The sequence below is a fragment of the Podarcis liolepis genome, assembly GCF_965112155.1.
Source record: "Podarcis liolepis genome assembly, chromosome: 6".
Classification (NCBI taxonomy): Eukaryota; Metazoa; Chordata; class Lepidosauria; order Squamata; family Lacertidae; genus Podarcis; species Podarcis liolepis.
This window is the reverse complement of record NC_139559.1, coordinates 24,225,858-24,243,269: the sequence shown is the minus strand read 5'-3', so window position 1 is coordinate 24,243,269 and position 17,412 is coordinate 24,225,858. Positions and strand designations below refer to the sequence as shown.

The 17,412-nt window shown below is 44.0% G+C and overlaps 1 protein-coding gene across 3 annotated transcripts in view; it reads left to right on the top strand.

The window, feature by feature from the left end:
* Nucleotides 1-17,412, top strand: part of PLCG1 (phospholipase C gamma 1) — a 108,023-nt gene that overhangs the window by 67,560 nt on the left and 23,051 nt on the right. For 2 of the 3 annotated variants that reach the window (XM_083507916.1, XM_083507915.1), the window contains exons 9-19: nt 4,060-4,161; nt 5,549-5,667; nt 6,706-6,791; nt 7,942-8,062; nt 9,378-9,546; nt 10,455-10,577; nt 11,433-11,534; nt 12,725-12,912; nt 14,050-14,250; nt 15,922-16,041; nt 16,698-16,878. In XM_083507916.1, the coding sequence (XP_083364042.1) occupies nt 4,060-4,161; nt 5,549-5,667; nt 6,706-6,791; nt 7,942-8,062; nt 9,378-9,546; nt 10,455-10,577; nt 11,433-11,534; nt 12,725-12,912; nt 14,050-14,250; nt 15,922-16,041; nt 16,698-16,878 (1,512 nt within the window). Of the gene's footprint in view, nt 1-525; nt 599-4,059; nt 4,162-5,548; nt 5,668-6,705; nt 6,792-7,941; nt 8,063-9,377; nt 9,547-10,454; nt 10,578-11,432; nt 11,535-12,724; nt 12,913-14,049; nt 14,251-15,921; nt 16,042-16,697; nt 16,879-17,412 lie in introns of all 3 variants that reach the window. The other variant, XM_083507917.1, reaches the window with a different exon arrangement.

The following is a 17,412-nucleotide window of genomic DNA, read 5'->3' as shown; positions in this document are numbered from 1 at the left end:
CTTCCTATTCTTAGTTCACCATTGGCATGGCAATAAATCTATTTCGTAGCAAACTGCAAAATTCAAACAAGTTGGAGTGATTTTTATGCCCGTTGCTGTGACCACAAAACTTGGAATTTTGCAGATAGATTAAACTAGCTGATGCAAAACCCAGCCAACTTTTCATTTTAGATCTGTTACTATCTTTTGATTATTTGGATTTATGCCTGCCAGTGCCCTTGCCCAGTGGCAAAGTGGGTTATCTGGAAATGATCCATTTCTATGTAGAGATCCTCTAGCACTGCTATTTCTTCCTTTGATTTCTTTGACTCATTATTGCCCTGTGGGAGAGGGAGGAGCCTCTAGAGACAAGGAGCAAGGCTGTCATGTATGAGGATGGTTGAGGCCCCCTAGTTGCTTTTTCAGTAATCCATCTCAGCTCTGACACTGTCTTCCTTGTTTAGCTGATTTCTCAGTGCAGCAGCTACTTGTTCTGTAGGGTGATGCTTGCTAACCAATGTGTCTTGTCTGTGCTTCCTCCTCCAGCAGTGCAGAGAGATCTGAGCACTGCAGGGTATCACTGAAGGAGTTCCAGATGTTTTTGCTAGAATACCAAAAGGTGAGTTTGTGCAATAGAAAGGGAAATGGAGAAAGAAAGCAGCACAATGTGATAATCAATGGCTCAAACTCAACACAGTGTGACCACTCATAGGCAATTGAGAATTCTGAGTTCTTTAAATAAAGTTGGGTTCCTTGCACTGGTGCTTAGAAATAAGTGGGATCTTTCAGCCACAGTAACAATTAGAAAATTTGGAACAGCAGTGCCTTATTTCACAGGTTGCACCGACACATAAGAAAACAATATCTAAATCTCATGTAACTACTATTAAAAAATAACCAAACAAGTACTCTTACTCAGAGACCAGGCTTCTCATCAGGTTTACTATGTTAGCAGTCATATAAGTAACGCATATGGAGTCCAGAGAGAAAATAAATCCTGATAACACTTTACTGGGCAAAAGTGAACAAAAACAGTGTATATAATTTGAGGGGAAAGTAACAGAGAGGCATTACACCAGGCCTTGTTCATAGCAGGGAAACGTTGAACCCAACATGCAGAGGAAAAGGTCTCTCAGGAGCACACAGCCAATCAGAGCATATGTTGCCTCAGTGTTCATCCTGCCACTATGCCTGGTTGCTAAGCAGGCCTCCTGTCCCCCTCTTGGCTAGTAGACACTAACAGAAATAACTCCTAAGTTACAAACTGAATGAACCCTCCTGTTCCACTTCTACCATGCTGCTAACCTTCATTATTGTGGTCCTGAGGAAAGGGGGATGAGGGATTAAGGCAGGATTCAGGATGTGGTTGGGGAGCTGGGCAGACCAGATGAGACCAGGCGCCAATGAGACTAGATGCTTTAGGCTGCCTTAGAACTATAGTGGATTTTCCATGACATCCAATTTCTCTTCCCCTCTCATAGTCCTAATCCTGACAGCTGGTTAGTAGGAATGCAGCATGAATCTGCTGAGTTGGTGGTTCATTTTTATGTTTTAAATCTAGATGAATTTTAGTGGTCTGCATTTCTAATTGTTTTATAGGCTTTTCTCTTTGTCGTAAGCCACTTCAAACAGAAGGGAAGTGGGATGCAAATATTTTAGATAACTGTATGGCTGGAGAACAGTCTGACGTCACATGATGCAGAAAACTTTGGATGCGAACGAGGGCTGCTAGGATGGCAGAGAGGCTGCCTGAGAATCATATGCAGGCCACTCTGAGCTCTCGGAAGAGACTGGGAGAATGGGTGGTTGGGTGTGGAAATGCAATACGGCTATCGCCATAATTATTTGTTGCAATAACACTGGTTCACAATGGTACAATGCAATTTGGCAAACGACGTTATTGGAAAAACTGACACAAAAATTAAAAGTAGCAAGAGGCCCAAAGAAACACAACAATTTTTATTCTGCCTGGTGTGACTTTATTGATTGCACAAATAATGAGGCATATGGTAGAACACTACCCATGTGTGAAGTAAATATTTCATTTCCGCCCCGCCCTCGCCCCCCCAAATTCTAATTGTTACTGATACAAAATATATTCAGAAATGTCTTTCTGAGTGTTTATGGTTGTTTTAATTTTATGTAGTTATTGTGTGCCATTTGCTCTAACGCAAACAAATATATATATCTCAATGCAACCATGTTAAACAGTTCAAAGAAAATGGAAATGAATAAAAACTATGTTAGGGGGAAAAACACTGATTCGAATTTAAATAGACCAGGTAAACTGGAAAAACACTGTGCTTGTCTGAGCTGTTTCATGTTGCATGTGGCTGCCAGCTTGCAGTGGTCCCAGGAGTGCATTAAGATATTCACTAACTAGCACAATTTCTGTTTCATCCTGCTGATATTGTAGAATGAGGATGATATGCCACTGGAGAAGTAAACAAAAAGAAAACAGCCCGTTTTCTGAGCACATAATGAAGGAGAGGGAGCCATAAAGTCAAAGAGCAAAATAAACCATGTCTCTCCTTGCTCTTTCCTTCATTACTCTGATAGGAGTTGGGGATATTATCTGGCACAGGGCATAATCCAAGCTCTGGGCTTGGGAGCAGCGGCAGAACCACTGCCATGTCTGAAGCCCTGTTGCTCCCCAGCCTGGGTGTGGAGCAGTAATTACACTGTGTCACACTGGCACAATAGAGAACAAGTATTCAGGTCTGTCACTTAGGATCCAGTGGGTCACTGCTTGGCCATGCTCTGCTCTCTCCTTGGCCCCAAACACCCCATTTCATGGGTTTACATGGGTCTACCTGACTTGTGAAAAGTCATTTAGGGCCTCTTGAATATGTGATTTGTTGTCCACGTGAAGCTAATTTCTGTGCATCACTGATTCCCAGAGAGGTTTTTTATTTTCCTGCAAGTACACTTAGTGGGCAGCTGATGTGTGCCGGGGCCTCAAACTCTTATGCTCAGGGTGAACTAGACTTTCCTGCCCCACTTTGTACCTGGTGGTGTGCACAGATGCACACAAGGAGAACGAAATGGCTGTAATAATGATACGGAAAGGGCACTGTTCTCTAACAATGAACCTCTGCTATGTTGTTTGGGTTTGATTTGCATTTTGTCTCGCCATTTCTCTTTCTTTGTCATTTTGTTTTTCCTTGCATGGAGATCATTTTCATCTAGTAAAAATGATGTGCTTAAAGTTGTGGTTGTCCAGAAAGCCACCCTGGCTTGGATGTTGGCATGTTTCATGAGGCTTTGAGCAGAGATGGGTGAAATCTTGTGTTGATAATGGTTAAGAGCTCTGAGCTGTGAGGTCCCTGGTTGAAATTCTGGCTTGGCCACAAACCCACCATTCCACATATTCCCCAAGAAGATCAGGGCAGCTTCCTCTGTGGTTTGCCATTTTCTCTTTGTAGCTACCTTGCTAAAAGGACCCTGACCATTGGGTCCAGTTGTGACCAACTCTGGGGTTGCGGTGCTCATCTCACTTTACTGGCCGAGGGAGCCGGCTTACAGCTTCCGGGTCATGTGGCCAGCATGACTAAGTCACTTCTGGCGAACCAGAGCAGCACACGGAAACACTGTTTACCTTCCCACCAGAGCGGTACCTATTTATCTACTTGCACTTTGACGTGATTTCGAACTGCTAGGTTGGCAGGAGCAGGGACCAAGCAACGGGAGCTCACCCCGTCGCCGGGATTCGAACCGCTGACCTTCTGATCGGCAAGTCCTAGGCTCTGTGGTTTAACCCACAGCACCACCCGCATCCCAGCTACCTTGCTAGATGTAGGCTAAGCTGAGAAATAGCTCCTTTTCCAGGCTTCATGGTTGTGCAGGGATTTGAGCCTAGGCAATTCCTATTCAAGCCCAACTCAATCACCCATCCTTCGCTCTTCATCTGCAATTCAGGAGTGATAAAACTGACCCACCTTACAGAGCTATTTTAAGGATTTCTGAAGCAATAGATGTGACACACGCCAAGCACCTTAGGATTGAACTGAACGCTTGGATATGCTGGAAGAATCTGGCTTCTGAAAGTTTCCTTGTCTTCCTCCTTCCTTGTGTTTACAGGAACTTTGGGCTACTAACCTCCTCTTTGTCCAGGACTTCATGTTCAACTTTCTGAAGGACCCATTGAGGGAAATCGAAGAGCCTTATTTTTCCCTGGATGAGGTAAGACTCCCAAGAAGCTACTGATGTGGGTGGCTGCAGCGGAGCTGGGGTGTGTGTGTGTGAAGTGAGAAGGTACATTGCACAAGCCCATTTTACAGTTCCCCTAGGATGCTTTACAATTCCCTGTTCTCTGATAGGCTGCCTGCCGGCCACGTTGGAACCAATGAACACTTGGCCTCCCTCCCTCCTCTTGCCCTTGCCATTTCTCTGCTGCTTGGGGGGGGGGATCACTGGTACCTCAGTCCTGGCTGCCGTGTCTCCCTGTGTTACTGCACATGTGGACAGGTAATAGTCTTCAGGAAGAAGCAGGCCAGGAGGTAGCTATCCTGACTGCTGCTCACTGTAGTGAGTTAACACTACAATGGAGCATAGTGCAACACTTTCTTGCCCCCCTCTTCATTCTATCTCTTGTTTTCTCCTTATCTATCTTCTGATATGCATCCTTCTCTCCTGCCAAACCTCCTTACCCACCACCCTCGGTCCCACATTTAGGCTTAAGAGGGATAACTCCCACTGATGTCCCACCCCATTTTGACAACCCAAATTTCTCTGCAAGGACTAAGGCCAAGTGGGGGAATGCTGTGGGCCAAGTTCAAAAACCTTTTGGGCCATATCTGGTCCCCAGTTAAGAGCTTCCCTATCCCTGCCTTATATGATCAATTTCCCGAGAGGTCCGGAGGGTGGCAACACGAGAACGGGGCCTCCTCTACAGTGGCTCTCCGTCTGTGGAATGCTCTCCCCAGGGAAGTTCACCTGGTGCCTTCATTATATAACTTTAGGCGCCAGGCAAAAATGTTCCTTTTTAACTAGGCCTTTGATTGACCTGATCAACATCCCATACCCTTTTAAAATGTGGCTCTTTTGGGGGGGGGTATTATTGGGTTATTGTTTTTATTTTTATTTTATATATTGTGATCTTTTTATGTGAACTGCCCTGAGACGTTCGGGTATAGGGCAGTATATAAATTCATTTAATGATGATGATGTTGATGGTGATAATAATAATAATAATAATAATAATAATAATAATAATAATAATACCTCAGTTTTCAAATGTGCCTCAAAAGTCGAACAGGAAACGTGGCTTCTGCTGAGTGCAAGACTTTGAAGCCTAGCTGTCAGCTATTGAGTTTCAGTTTTTGAACATTTCAGAAGTCAAACAGTCTTCCGGAATGGATTACGTTCAAAAACCGAGGTGCCACTGTAGTTTTGTTATGGTTTTAATTCTTGTTTTGTGCTGCTGCCCTTTGGATCCTATGGGATGAAGTGGTGGCATATAAATGCTGTAAAGGAATAAACACAATTTTTAAAGCTTATTTAAAAACTGCCCTTGTTTTAGTGTTTTATGTGGGTTTTCCCCCTCCCTTGTTTTTTCCTCTCTGGGCAGTTCCTTACCTTCCTGTTTTCCAAAGAGAACAGTATATGGAACTCGGAGCTTGACGTTGTACGTCCTGAGGACATGAACAATCCCCTCTCCCACTACTGGATTTCTTCCTCGCATAACACGTAAGAAGATAAAGGATGCTCCCTGTTTTGTTCTACTTTTGAGAACCTGATTTGCATGATGAGTTTGGCCTGGTTCTCCCCCTGCTTTCATACCTGTCTCTCATTTGTACCAGCAGGTCAGTATGTTAGCCAACAGCAGTTAAGGGATCTCAGGATGACACAAAACCTGAAATGAATCCATCTACTTAAGTGATTTCCATATTTCTGCTAAAAGAAGTCATTAGAGTGGGACATTTTTGGATTGATACTGTGGCACTGGGGATGAGTGAGATGTCTAATTCCCTTATCCTGTAGTCCCAGTCTAGGTTGCCTCTGCAACTGGAAATTTCCAGTAGTTGCTCAGGTTAGAGTAGGTTATACCTTGTGCAGCTAATGGCAGCTTCATGTGTGTGATCTGGGTTGGGGCCACACCCTCCAGCACTATGACTTCTGTACCGATTCCTCCCCTGCCCCTTAACAGCAGCTACTTCCCACAGCTACGTTACATGCATTTTGTAATCTTTGTCATCTCAGAGCTTCCTGAACCTGTGTTGGAGATGCCTGAGCTATTGGCACTTGCATTGCTTGTTTGTGGAAAACTGGAGGGAGGAGGAACGAAGTGTGAAGCTGGCTCTGAAATCCTCTAGTTTGGATCCTTTCCATAGACCTCTGTAGCTTCACCAGCATTTTGCAAAGTCCGTTGAATTATTTTTGCTAAAAGAATTTTAGGAATTCTTTGCCTTGGTGCTGTGGCACTGAAGCAGGTGAGGTGGAGTTATACTCAGCCCTCTTCACTAATTTCATTTTCTGCATTGCTGGGAGAAGGAAAATGTCAGCACATCAACCAACCCTTCTTGCCTGGGACACCATGAACCTAACGCCTATCCTGACGCAAACTGAGTTGTGCAGTGTACAACCCCCCACCAAACCCTGCTCTTAAATTCTCTGTTGCATTTGAGTCACTGATGTGTATGTGGGGTTGTTTTTAACATCGCTGTGTTCATAGGACCTTCACTGTTGGTCATGTAAGCAGTTTTCCTGCCTTCTTCTCATGGATAGGTACCTGACAGGAGACCAGTTCTCAAGTGAGTCTTCGCTGGAAGCTTATGCTCGATGCCTGCGCATGGGATGCCGCTGTATTGAGCGTGAGTGCTGGCCTCTTCCCCATTGATGCCTCCAAGGCTGTTTTCTTCAGCCAACTAGAAGTGATTTCGCCTTGGAGCAGGGCTTCAGCTCAGTGGTAGAACACATGCTTTTGCACACTGAGGTTTGCAGCTTCTGTCTCCCGTTGAGGAGAACTGGCAGCAGGTGATGTGAAAGACCCCTGCTTAGAGTCCTGGAGTGCTTCTGCCTGTCAGAGTAGCCAGCCCTGGGCTAGATGAACAAATAGTCTGACCTGCTATCAGAGCCATCTTTAGCATATGCGCCACTGAGGTGCAAAGATCTGCCTAGCACCCCCAAATTTAGTTTAGCCCCCAAATTAACTTTTATTATGCTTGTGTCAGACAATTGCCAAAAGTTAGCAAAAATAAACATTATTTTTTTTAATGATTTCTCTAAATGAATTTGAACTGTAAGTGATGAGATTAAAATGTGCCATTGTGAATGATGCTGGTGCGGCGCGTCTTTGGTAAATGAGCGCACGAAGTCGAAAGTCCTTTAGTGAAACAGTAGGTATACATTTCGGTAATACCTAGGTATATTAGTATTTTGTTTTTCTAGCTTGATCAAAATTATTTTTTATTTCATAACAGGTAGCTAGTTAAGAGCTTAGGCGGCTTTAGCGGTGGGTGCCTGGTGCCCCCCAGAATTCAGCGCCCAGGTGCCCCTCACCCCTTGCACCCCTGGGTAAGGCGGCCCTGTCTGCTATAAGGCAGCTTCCTGTGTTCCACATGTCGCTACACAGGCCCAGCCCAAAGTTCTCTGCATCAGGAACTTTTCAAGGAAGCCAGGACACTTAATTACAAGAGTTTCCTGTAGCTTGTGCTCTGGTGCCAATAGCATCACCAGTGCGCTGTATGCTACGTATATTCACAAAACTGCTTTGACCTGCCTTCCCTTCCACACATCACTTCCATGTCTGTTGACATCAAGTAGGAAAAGGAAATGATATTGTTCACTAGAATGTGTGTTCTGCCAGGTTGCTGGCTGCCAGAGTGCTCATGATGCATGCCTCTAGATCCCTTGCTCACTAGAGATTTCCTGCAGAGCTGTGCCTTGCCGCCTTATAATGATAATGCTCTTTGCTTGTATTTCTTGAGTTAGATGTCTTTTCTTAATTATTCCCCTTTTTAGTTGACTGCTGGGATGGCCCTGATGGAATGCCAGTGATTTATCATGGGCACACGTTAACTACCAAAATAAAGTTTTCCGATGTCCTAGCCACCATCAAGGAACATGCTTTTGTGACCTCTGAGTAAGTAAAGTGGGGATTGTGGCATTCTGTCCTCCAGGAATTTGCAGCTCACGTACTTGGATTCCAGGGGCCTCCAACATGCAAACCCTAAATTGCTTGTGGCAGCTTGTCTGGGTGCAGTACTAGAATTTATATATTTGAACCGCTTTCACAGTATTTCTGTCTGCAATGATGCATTGGCATTGTAGTCGGTAAAAACACCCCACCCTAAATATTGTCTTCCTTCTGTAACAAATATTAAAACTGGGCTGTAAATAACTCATGATTCAGTGTGCATTTGGCTCATACTTTTATTTATTTCATAAAATGTATTTACCGCTTGATTGTATGAAACCTCAAAGTGGCTTACGAAAGAATAAAACAGGAGAATCAAGAAAAATCTACAACCCTACCTTAAAGTGTGCGGAAGTTTAAAATACTAAAACCGTTCAAAATTACCTCAACTTTCTAGGCATCTGGGAAGGCTTGTTTAAGCAAGAATGTTTTTAGCTGATGTTGAATAAGCAGGGAGTTTCAAAGTCCAGGTGTTGCTGCACTAAATGATCAAGTTCTTACAGATGTGCACCAGGTATTATGTGCACCTGTAGGAGTGCCAGTTCCCCCGATGGAAGCGTTTGAGTGGGCATATGGGGCAAGGTGATCTCATAGGTAAACTGGTCTCAAGTTGTTAAGGGATTTATATACTAATAACAGCATCTTGAACTTTGTCTGGTGGGTTATCGCCAACCAGTGCAGGTCTCTGAGCACAGGTGTTGTATATCAACAAAGCATCACTCTGCGACGAAAATGTTTTGTTTTTTTAATGGCACTAAGAAAAAAACTGGATTTTGGCATACATTCTGATTAAAGCTGCATAATTAATTTCATTTTGCATAAATCATCATGCATTTTTAAAAATAAAGTTACATAATGTGTCCCTTTTTAAATCTTTGGTAGGCTGTAGGACCTATGCAAGGCAGTGAAACTTCGTCTCCAGCTACTGGAAGTTTTAATCTGCAATTCACTTGACATGAAATGTGGATCCAGACATTTCAGCAGGCTCTGCTAGTGCCCTTTCAAGGATATTTTTTTAAAAAAAAAACTTAAACTTTTAAAAACCTTAAGCTGAGATTTTCAAGAAGCTGAATACTCTGCCCGTTACATCCTGTGCTTTCTCTATGCTCCCACAGAGTCACTTGTATACACAGCCTTGATCATACTGAGAGATGGGTGCCTGCTGAATTACCATAGAATAATAGTCTCTAGCAGCTAGACTATCCAGTCCACAATATTCTGGCCTAATGGCCATCACTTGCTGTTTTTGTTTGGCTTTCAGCTTCCCTGTTATCCTGTCCATCGAGGATCACTGCAGCATTGCACAGCAGAGGAATATGGCTCAGAACTTTAAGAAGATCTTTGGAGACATGCTGCTAACCAAACCAGTAGATATCTCGGCTGATGGGCTTCCATCTCCAAACCAGCTGAAGAGGAAGATTCTCATAAAGGCAAGTCTTTTTCATGGCCTTTGCTGCTAAGATAACTACTAGAACTCAAAATGGGGAGTGGGGCACATGGTTTCTTGGCATTACAGCTTCAAACACACTACTTTACTGCAAGTTGCCTAAGGCTAGTTGGCTTGTAAAATCTAACAACAATTGATCCGCCTGGCCAGGGATGCTGTGGACTACAAGATGCATCTTGCAAAACAACAACAACAACAACAACAACAACAACAAACTGTTTTTGCAAAAAACAACAACCCTGTTTTTGTGACCCACTGAATTCCTATATATGTGCCAACCAATATAGCATCCTTGCTGTTTAAGTTATTGCAGTTTAACTGGATATGTAATGTATATCATTCTTTTTTCTGGTACTGGGGATTTATACAAATAATATAGAATCACAATTATTGCATTGTGAAGGCAAATAAATGGCCTAAGAAATGAGATGAAGATTAGATTTCTTTAGTGAGCTAGGGAACAAATCTAATATTTATCTTGTGCCTTAGGGTGTTTATGAGAGCTTAGGGGAAAGCTCTCATTAGCTACTGAATGTGCCCTATAGGTCCACAGTTGTAGATCCATAGAATTCTCTCCCTTACTGCCAGCGCTGGGAAGTTTGCTACTCTTAAGACTTCAGCTTAGTAATATTCTCAAAGTTGAACTTCAGGCAGGATTTAGCTAGGAAATCTTCAGGGTCAGTGTGCAAACTCTGTTGTGCCCCATAATTAGTTGTGGGTGCCCTAGAGATATCCAAAAGGCAGGTCTTGTTCAGTGTGCAAAATCTTCAGTGTGCAAACTCTGTTGTGCCCCATAATTAGTTGTGGGAGCCCTAGAGATATCCAAAAGGCAGGTCTTGTTCTCTTGGGTTCATTTTTTAGAGAAGCTGAGGTGTATACCTCTCGTTGCAGCACAAGAAACTGGCTGAGGGCAGTGCTTATGAAGAAGTGCCATCCACAGCTGTGTATTCAGAGAATGATATTAGCAACTCAATAAAGAATGGAATCCTCTACCTCGAAGACCCCATCAATCATGTGAGCTTCTTGTTACTGCTGCTTATGACTCCTCTGCTTCACTACTAAGTTGCCTAGACTTGGTTGGTCTGTATGATCAAAACAGCAATTAAGCTGTCTGAGAAAGGATGCTGTAACCCCTCTTTTGACCATAGATGTATTGTGATCCATTTAATGCACACAAAAACTTTCTCTTTTCACTTCTGCTGACACTCCGGTTACACCTAGACCTTTCACTTCCTACAGCCAGTGATTGCTGGCATCCTAGACCTGACCATAATGACACCTTAGAATGATTAAAACACATGCATGGTAATGGAACAATGAACAAAAGCTCTGCATGTAAATACATTTGGGTATTGCCACATGCTATGTCTCCACCCTGTAATGAATAAACAAGCCAACTGGGGCAGGGCTGCCAGGGGCCTAGTGGGCAGGCAGCATGTGGCTAAAAGTGGTGCTTGGGTCTGGCCAACATGAACATTTATTTAAATGATCACATGGGCCTTTGCAGGGGCAGTGACTGTAAGAAAAGTATGTTGTAATACAAAGCAAAGCCAAATCCCTCTGTATAATATCTTCATAGGACTCCATTTTACAAATGGAAGCATCTGACACTTAAAAAAAAGAAGAGTTTAGGCAGGTGCTGCTTATCTTTCTTCTTCTTCTTCTTCTTCTTCTTCTTCTTCTTCTTCTTCTTCTTCTTCTTCTTCTTCTTTTTACTTTTTATGGCACTTACAAAGCAGACAGGTCCTTGTCCAAAGGTTGTCTCAACATGTCGGTTGATGTTAGTCTCAGGATAAGCCCCCCCGATAGACTTGATGTATTGAGCGTAATATTCTAGGATGAACATCTTTTCTACATGTGTGTTTGCAGGATTGGAACCCCCATTACTTTGTCCTGACCAGTAGCAAAATCTATTACTCTGGAGAGAGAAGCAGTGATTTGGGAAATGAGGATGAGGAGGAGCAAAAGGAGGTACGTGAAACAACTTGCCACAGTTTTTCTTCTGAGCTGCTTAAGATCTTCAGGCTTCTCAGCCGTTCAGGTCTGGAAGGAATGACTCTTCCTACATTAGAAGGTACTTGTATGGGTGTGACATATGGAGCAGTGGCAGCTGGAGATGGGCACCACTGTGCACTTAGCATCCCACCAGCCATATTACTGTTCTTACCTGGAGAGTTGAGGTGGTGGAAAGGTCAGTGTGGTGCAGGTATAGGAGCATGCATTGAACTGATCTACCTGCTGCCTCATCACCCTACTTTCCAGTAGCCAGCTGTCTCAGCAGTATATACTACCACTGTACCTTGAGCAGCACAGATAAATATTCATTAAATACAGTCATGATTTAAAAAAAACAACCTATGAAGGTTATGGGCATTTGCAGTATTTTTTGTATTGTGATAAAGGACGCAAGATGCCCTATTGGTGTGAAACTTAAAGAACAAACCAAATAAGACTGAAAGTGGGTTTCCCTTATAATACCATCTTCATTCAAATACCCTCGATCCAGTGATTGATGATAGTGTGCTATGGTGATTCACTTTTGGAAGGGCTAAAAGCAAGCCAGACCAATCATGTCTTCTTTCCCCTCTGTTAATTAGTAGTGGCCCACTTTAACACTGAACTCCTCATCATATTAGAAAAGCCCATCTTAATGCAGTGGAAAAAATGGTAAACAGGAAGGCCACTATATAAAAAAGGGAAAAACAGCAAATTAAATCCCAAAATAAACATGCATTGACTTCCCACCAAAAATAAATATAAACAAAGGGTCCCATTGAATATCCCCTGTGAAGCTGTGATTATGTGGAACCCTGCAGCTGACTGCACATTGAGATGAGTGCACTGTTTTCACAAATATTGGTTATAGCCTGCTGTTAGATGCAGAGGTTGCATGCTCCAACCCCTTGGTCTCTCTCGAGTTTGCTTGTCCATTTATGCTGTATGCCATTTATGCTATAATAGCACATTGAGGAGTATTTCTGAAGCTCCTGAGAACACTGGTCTCCTCCTGCGCTGAATCTAGATTCCTGAAATCTGGAAGGAGATTTACAGGGAAGAGGAAGTTGAATTCCAAGACAATGTAGTGTGGCTCTGCCGTCATACAGAGCTGGTCCTGTCCACAGGAAACTAAGCTGGTCAGCCACCTTTTGTTTCCATACTAGGTGAGCAACAGCACTGAACTCCACTCGACCGAAAAGTGGTTCCATGGCAAGCTGGGAGCTGGGCGTGATGGGCGACACATAGCGGAAAGGCTGTTGACCGAGTACTGCATAGAGACGGGAGCCCCTGACGGTTCTTTCTTGGTGCGAGAGAGTGAGACCTTTGTTGGCGATTACACCCTTTCTTTTTGGTAAGAAAATCTTGGGCATGGTATCCATCCTTCTGGTATCTCTGTAACTAGATGTGTAACTGAAAGACATAGGTTAATGGATATGAGCATTGCACAATCTCTCTCTCTCTCCCTCTAGCCAGAAGATTCATGGAATTTGCCTGTTAGGCAAATACTTGGATGATACATAATTCATTCAGTTTATGTAGGAATTGGGAAAAGATGGCTAATGGCAGATTGAGAAGCAGTGTGTGTGTGTGTACTACTATTTAGCTTACCTTTGCTGTTGAATTCTATGCAGTGTTTACATTATTTGACCTCGCATCTGTGAGAACAATGGTAACTTGCCCAAGGCCACACATTGAGATGCGTTGCTGTGAGAAGGGATGTAAACCTGTCTTTCACATCCAAAGCCAGCATTCCGAGTCCATTGCATTTTTGAAATTAGTCACTAGATTGAACAGGAAGCTTTGCTGTGCAAAGGAACCCTGCTGTTTGATTACTGGAATAGTTGCATACCGCATCTTGGATTTCCAAGGCTTTAGCAGTAGTTGTGAAGGTGTTTTGAGGTTTTAATGTTGAGGGGTAGAAACTTGTTCCTGTTAATACGCACACATTAATGCCAACATTTTAACAGCACAATTCTAACCATATTTATTCAATGGGGCTTACTCCAAGATAAGTAGCATTAGGACTGAAGTTTAGGTCAGGCTTTTTGAAGTCCACACACTACTGGATACCTGGTCTTAGCTTTTCGTGTAATTTGAAATTTCCCCAAGCAGCCTTTGCTTCATCCTTTTCGTCAACTGAGTGCTGCTGTTTCTCCCCTTTCTTGCATACCGCCTGTTGTTTTAAGGCAAAACCATACAAAGAGCTGGTTGGATACTCTCAAGGTCTACCAACCTATCCCAATCTGTTCCACCCTACTGAATAAGCAACTTTCACTCTTCACATGACACTCATGTTTTCAGGCAGTGTGACGGCTATTGTTAGGGGGGAAATGTAACTAAAATAATATTTCTTTATTTTAAAAAGCAATTTTAGGCTGTCATTGTAAGTGCATTTACTAAGGACTAAGCCACACTGAGTATACTGGGGCTTATTTTGTGTAAACACACATGGGATTTCACTGCTGACCTTTGTTTTTCTTGCATGCAGGCGCAATGGGAAAGTGCAACACTGCCGGATCCATTCCCGGCAGGATGCTGGCAGCCCCAAATTCTTCCTCACCGATAACCTGGTGTTCAACAGTCTTTATGACCTCATCACTCATTATCAGCAGGTGCCACTCAGATGCAATGAATTTGAGATGAGGCTGACTGAACCTGTGCCACAGACCAACGCTCATGAGAGCAAGGAGTAAGCCAACGCGTTTTTGGCCTTTTGCTTATGTCAGAATTCCAATAAAGTTGTTGCCTTAGGGCTGAGATCACTCAAGAATATTGTAGCCTGAATTTAGCACCTTGAGTGATGATTTTGGATATAGGTAAAGGTAAAGGTGACCCCTGACCATTAGGTCCAGTCGTGACCGACTCTGGGGTTGCGGCGCTCATCTCGCTTTATTGGCCGAGGGAGCCAGTGTACAGTTTCCGGGTCATGTGGCCAGCATGACTAAGCCGCTTCTGGTGAACCAGAGCAGTGCACGGAAACGCCGTTTACCTTCCCGCCGGAGTGGTACCTATTTATCTACTTGCACTTTGATGTGCTTTCGAACTGCTAGGTTGGCAGAAGCAGGGACCGAGCAACAGGAGCTCACCCTGTCACGGGGATTCAAACCGCCGACCTTCTGATTGGCAAGTCCTAGGCTCTGTGGTTTAACCCACAGAGTTTTGGATATAGCTCACACTTAATTGGAGTGGTTTTATTTTGGTTAGTTCTATTGCCCTACTGCAGGGTTGGGGACCTGTGGCCCTATGGATGTCCCTTGACATCATTTCCCATCATCTCTGACCATTGGTGTGATGGCTGGGGCTGATGGGAGTTATAGCCCCGAAATATCTGAAAAGCCACTGCTTCCCCATCCTTGCCCTACTAACCTACTTTGCTTCAGAAGAGGAACTACAATGTCATAGTTTTATGCTATTTAACCTGCTATCTCTGTCTTCTTTTTAGCTGTTATTCCTTATTATGTGCTTGTCTTCTATTGAATTTTCATCCTCTTATGTGGGCCCTTGGAAAATTTCATTGGAAAGGCAGGACAGACACACAAATCTGGTGCTTTCAAGCCATTCTCCACAACTTGGTTAACATAAAAGACAAATCCCGCAGAAGTCTCCAAAGAGTGTAATCTGAATGGTATTCTAGAATGCTCAAACCACTCTTTTACATTTAACTCATCTGCACTGTTTATGTAAAGCTTTCTCCCCTGCTGACACACATTTAATTTTAATAAAAAACTACCTCTGAACTATTATGGATCCCCAGTTTAGAGATGCAGGGAAATGAAATGGAGCTGAACAGAGCTCAGGAAGGAAGCCAAAGGACCACATTTTCCTTTCCTTCCAGTTTGCTTTAAGAGCTGGGAGAATTAACATTCTTCAGATTTGTGCCTGCAATATCCCCTTGTGCCACAAAATCCCTAAGCATAAAACCTGCCTACAACCGTTTGGAGGCTAACCATGGTTATCCTAACTGGTGTGTGCAGATCAGCTTGGAGTCTTAGTTAGCATTCACCATGGTTGGGATGTGTGCAGAGGTCACCTTTAAGCGTGGCTTTGCCACAGGGAAGGATTGGATTTGTATGTAAGAGAAGGACCCACAGACCATATGTGGTCTGTTTCTGACCTCTTAACAGTGGAAACATTGCTTCTGCACTGGCCCCTAGTGAAAACGAAGACTGGGCTTGTGATGCTGCATTAGCTGGTTTCCTGCATCTGCAACGAAACCACAATGGCTCTAAATCTCCAAAGGAAACAATACAGCCAAGTGGTATTCTTCTGTGAAACAGAGTTAAGCCTGGGGTCCAGGCATTTATCAGGTACTGCTGTGCTACATTCACTTACATTGCAATATTTTCACCCCACCCCCCAGATGGTATCACGCTAATCTCACCCGGCCTCTGGCAGAGCGCATGCTGATGCGGGTGCCGCGGGATGGGGCCTTTCTGGTGCGCAAGAGGAGCGAGCCAAACTCCTACGCGATCTCCTTTCGGTGAGTAGTTTGTCTCCCAGGTAACATGGACTTCCTTAAATAATAAATTATTATTATTATTAATACCCCGCCCATCTGGCTGGGCTTCCCCAGCCACTCTGGGCGGCTTCCAACAAAATATTAAAATACAGTAGTCCATCAAACACTAAAAGCTTCCCTAAAGAGGGCTGCCTTCAGATGTCTTCTAAAAGTCTGGTAGTTGTTCTCTTTGACATCTGGTGGGAGGGTGTTCCACAGGGTGGGTGCCGCAACCAAGAAGGCCCTCGGCGCTGGATCTCTGTCTGGGCAGAACAATGGGGGTGGAGATGCACGTTTAGGTATACAGGACTGAGGCCATTTAGGGCTTTAAAGGTCAGCACCAACAGTTTGAATTGTGCTCGGAAACGTACTGGGAGCCAATGTATGTCTTTCAAGACCGGTGTTATATGGTCTTGGCAGCTGCTCCCAGTCACCAGTCTAGCTGCCGCATTCTGGTTTAGTTGTAGTTTCTGGGTCACCTTCAAAGGAAGCCTTATATATGTGTCGTCGTGGCTGTGAAATGTAGGGAAGGAAAGTACCCCCCCCATCATCATGCAACAAACACCCTCTTCAGCCATTGTTAAGTGGTTGTTTGGCAAATGACTGATCACTTGTTCTTCTGCTGTTTTGTTCCCCAGGGCAGAAGGGAAGATAAAGCACTGCCGAGTCCAGCAGGATGGCCAGACCGTCATTTTGGGTAACTCAGAATTCGAGAGCCTTGTGGATTTAATCAGCTACTACGAGAAGCACCCGCTGTATCGCAAGATGAAGCTGAGGTATCCGATTAATGAGGAAATGTTGGAGAAGATCGGGACGGCGGTGAGTATGGTGTTAGGAATGGAATCCAGTGTGTTCTTCCTGGGACTGTGGTCGCAACTGCTCTTGTTTTTCCTAAAATATGGCAGGGATGGGGAATCTCCAAATCCCAGTCTTCACTTGCCAGGGGATCTAATTTAGCCTGCAAAGTCATTCTTCAAAATCACTCTCACTTGTCCATCACCTGATATCACTGGGTGATGTCAGCTGATGGGCAGGGTTTTTCTTTCAATCCTACTGGGTGTTGCTTTTACAGCATTTTCCCAGCCCCACCCATCTGTCAAAGTTGGCTTGCAGTGTGGCGGGGAAACCTGACCTGACCAAAAAGGTTCCCTATCCCTTCTCTAAGGAAATGGAGTAGTTGGATCTCTGGTACTGCCTAGCTAGAAGACCGACCTGCATTTGTCAACCAGCCTATTGGTATCCACAATATCCTCTCTTCAGTGAGATGTCCACTTCTTGAGCAAGGATGGAGAACCTCTGTCCCATGGGTCAGACTTGGCCCTCTAGTGGTCCAAATTTGACCTGTGAGGTCAT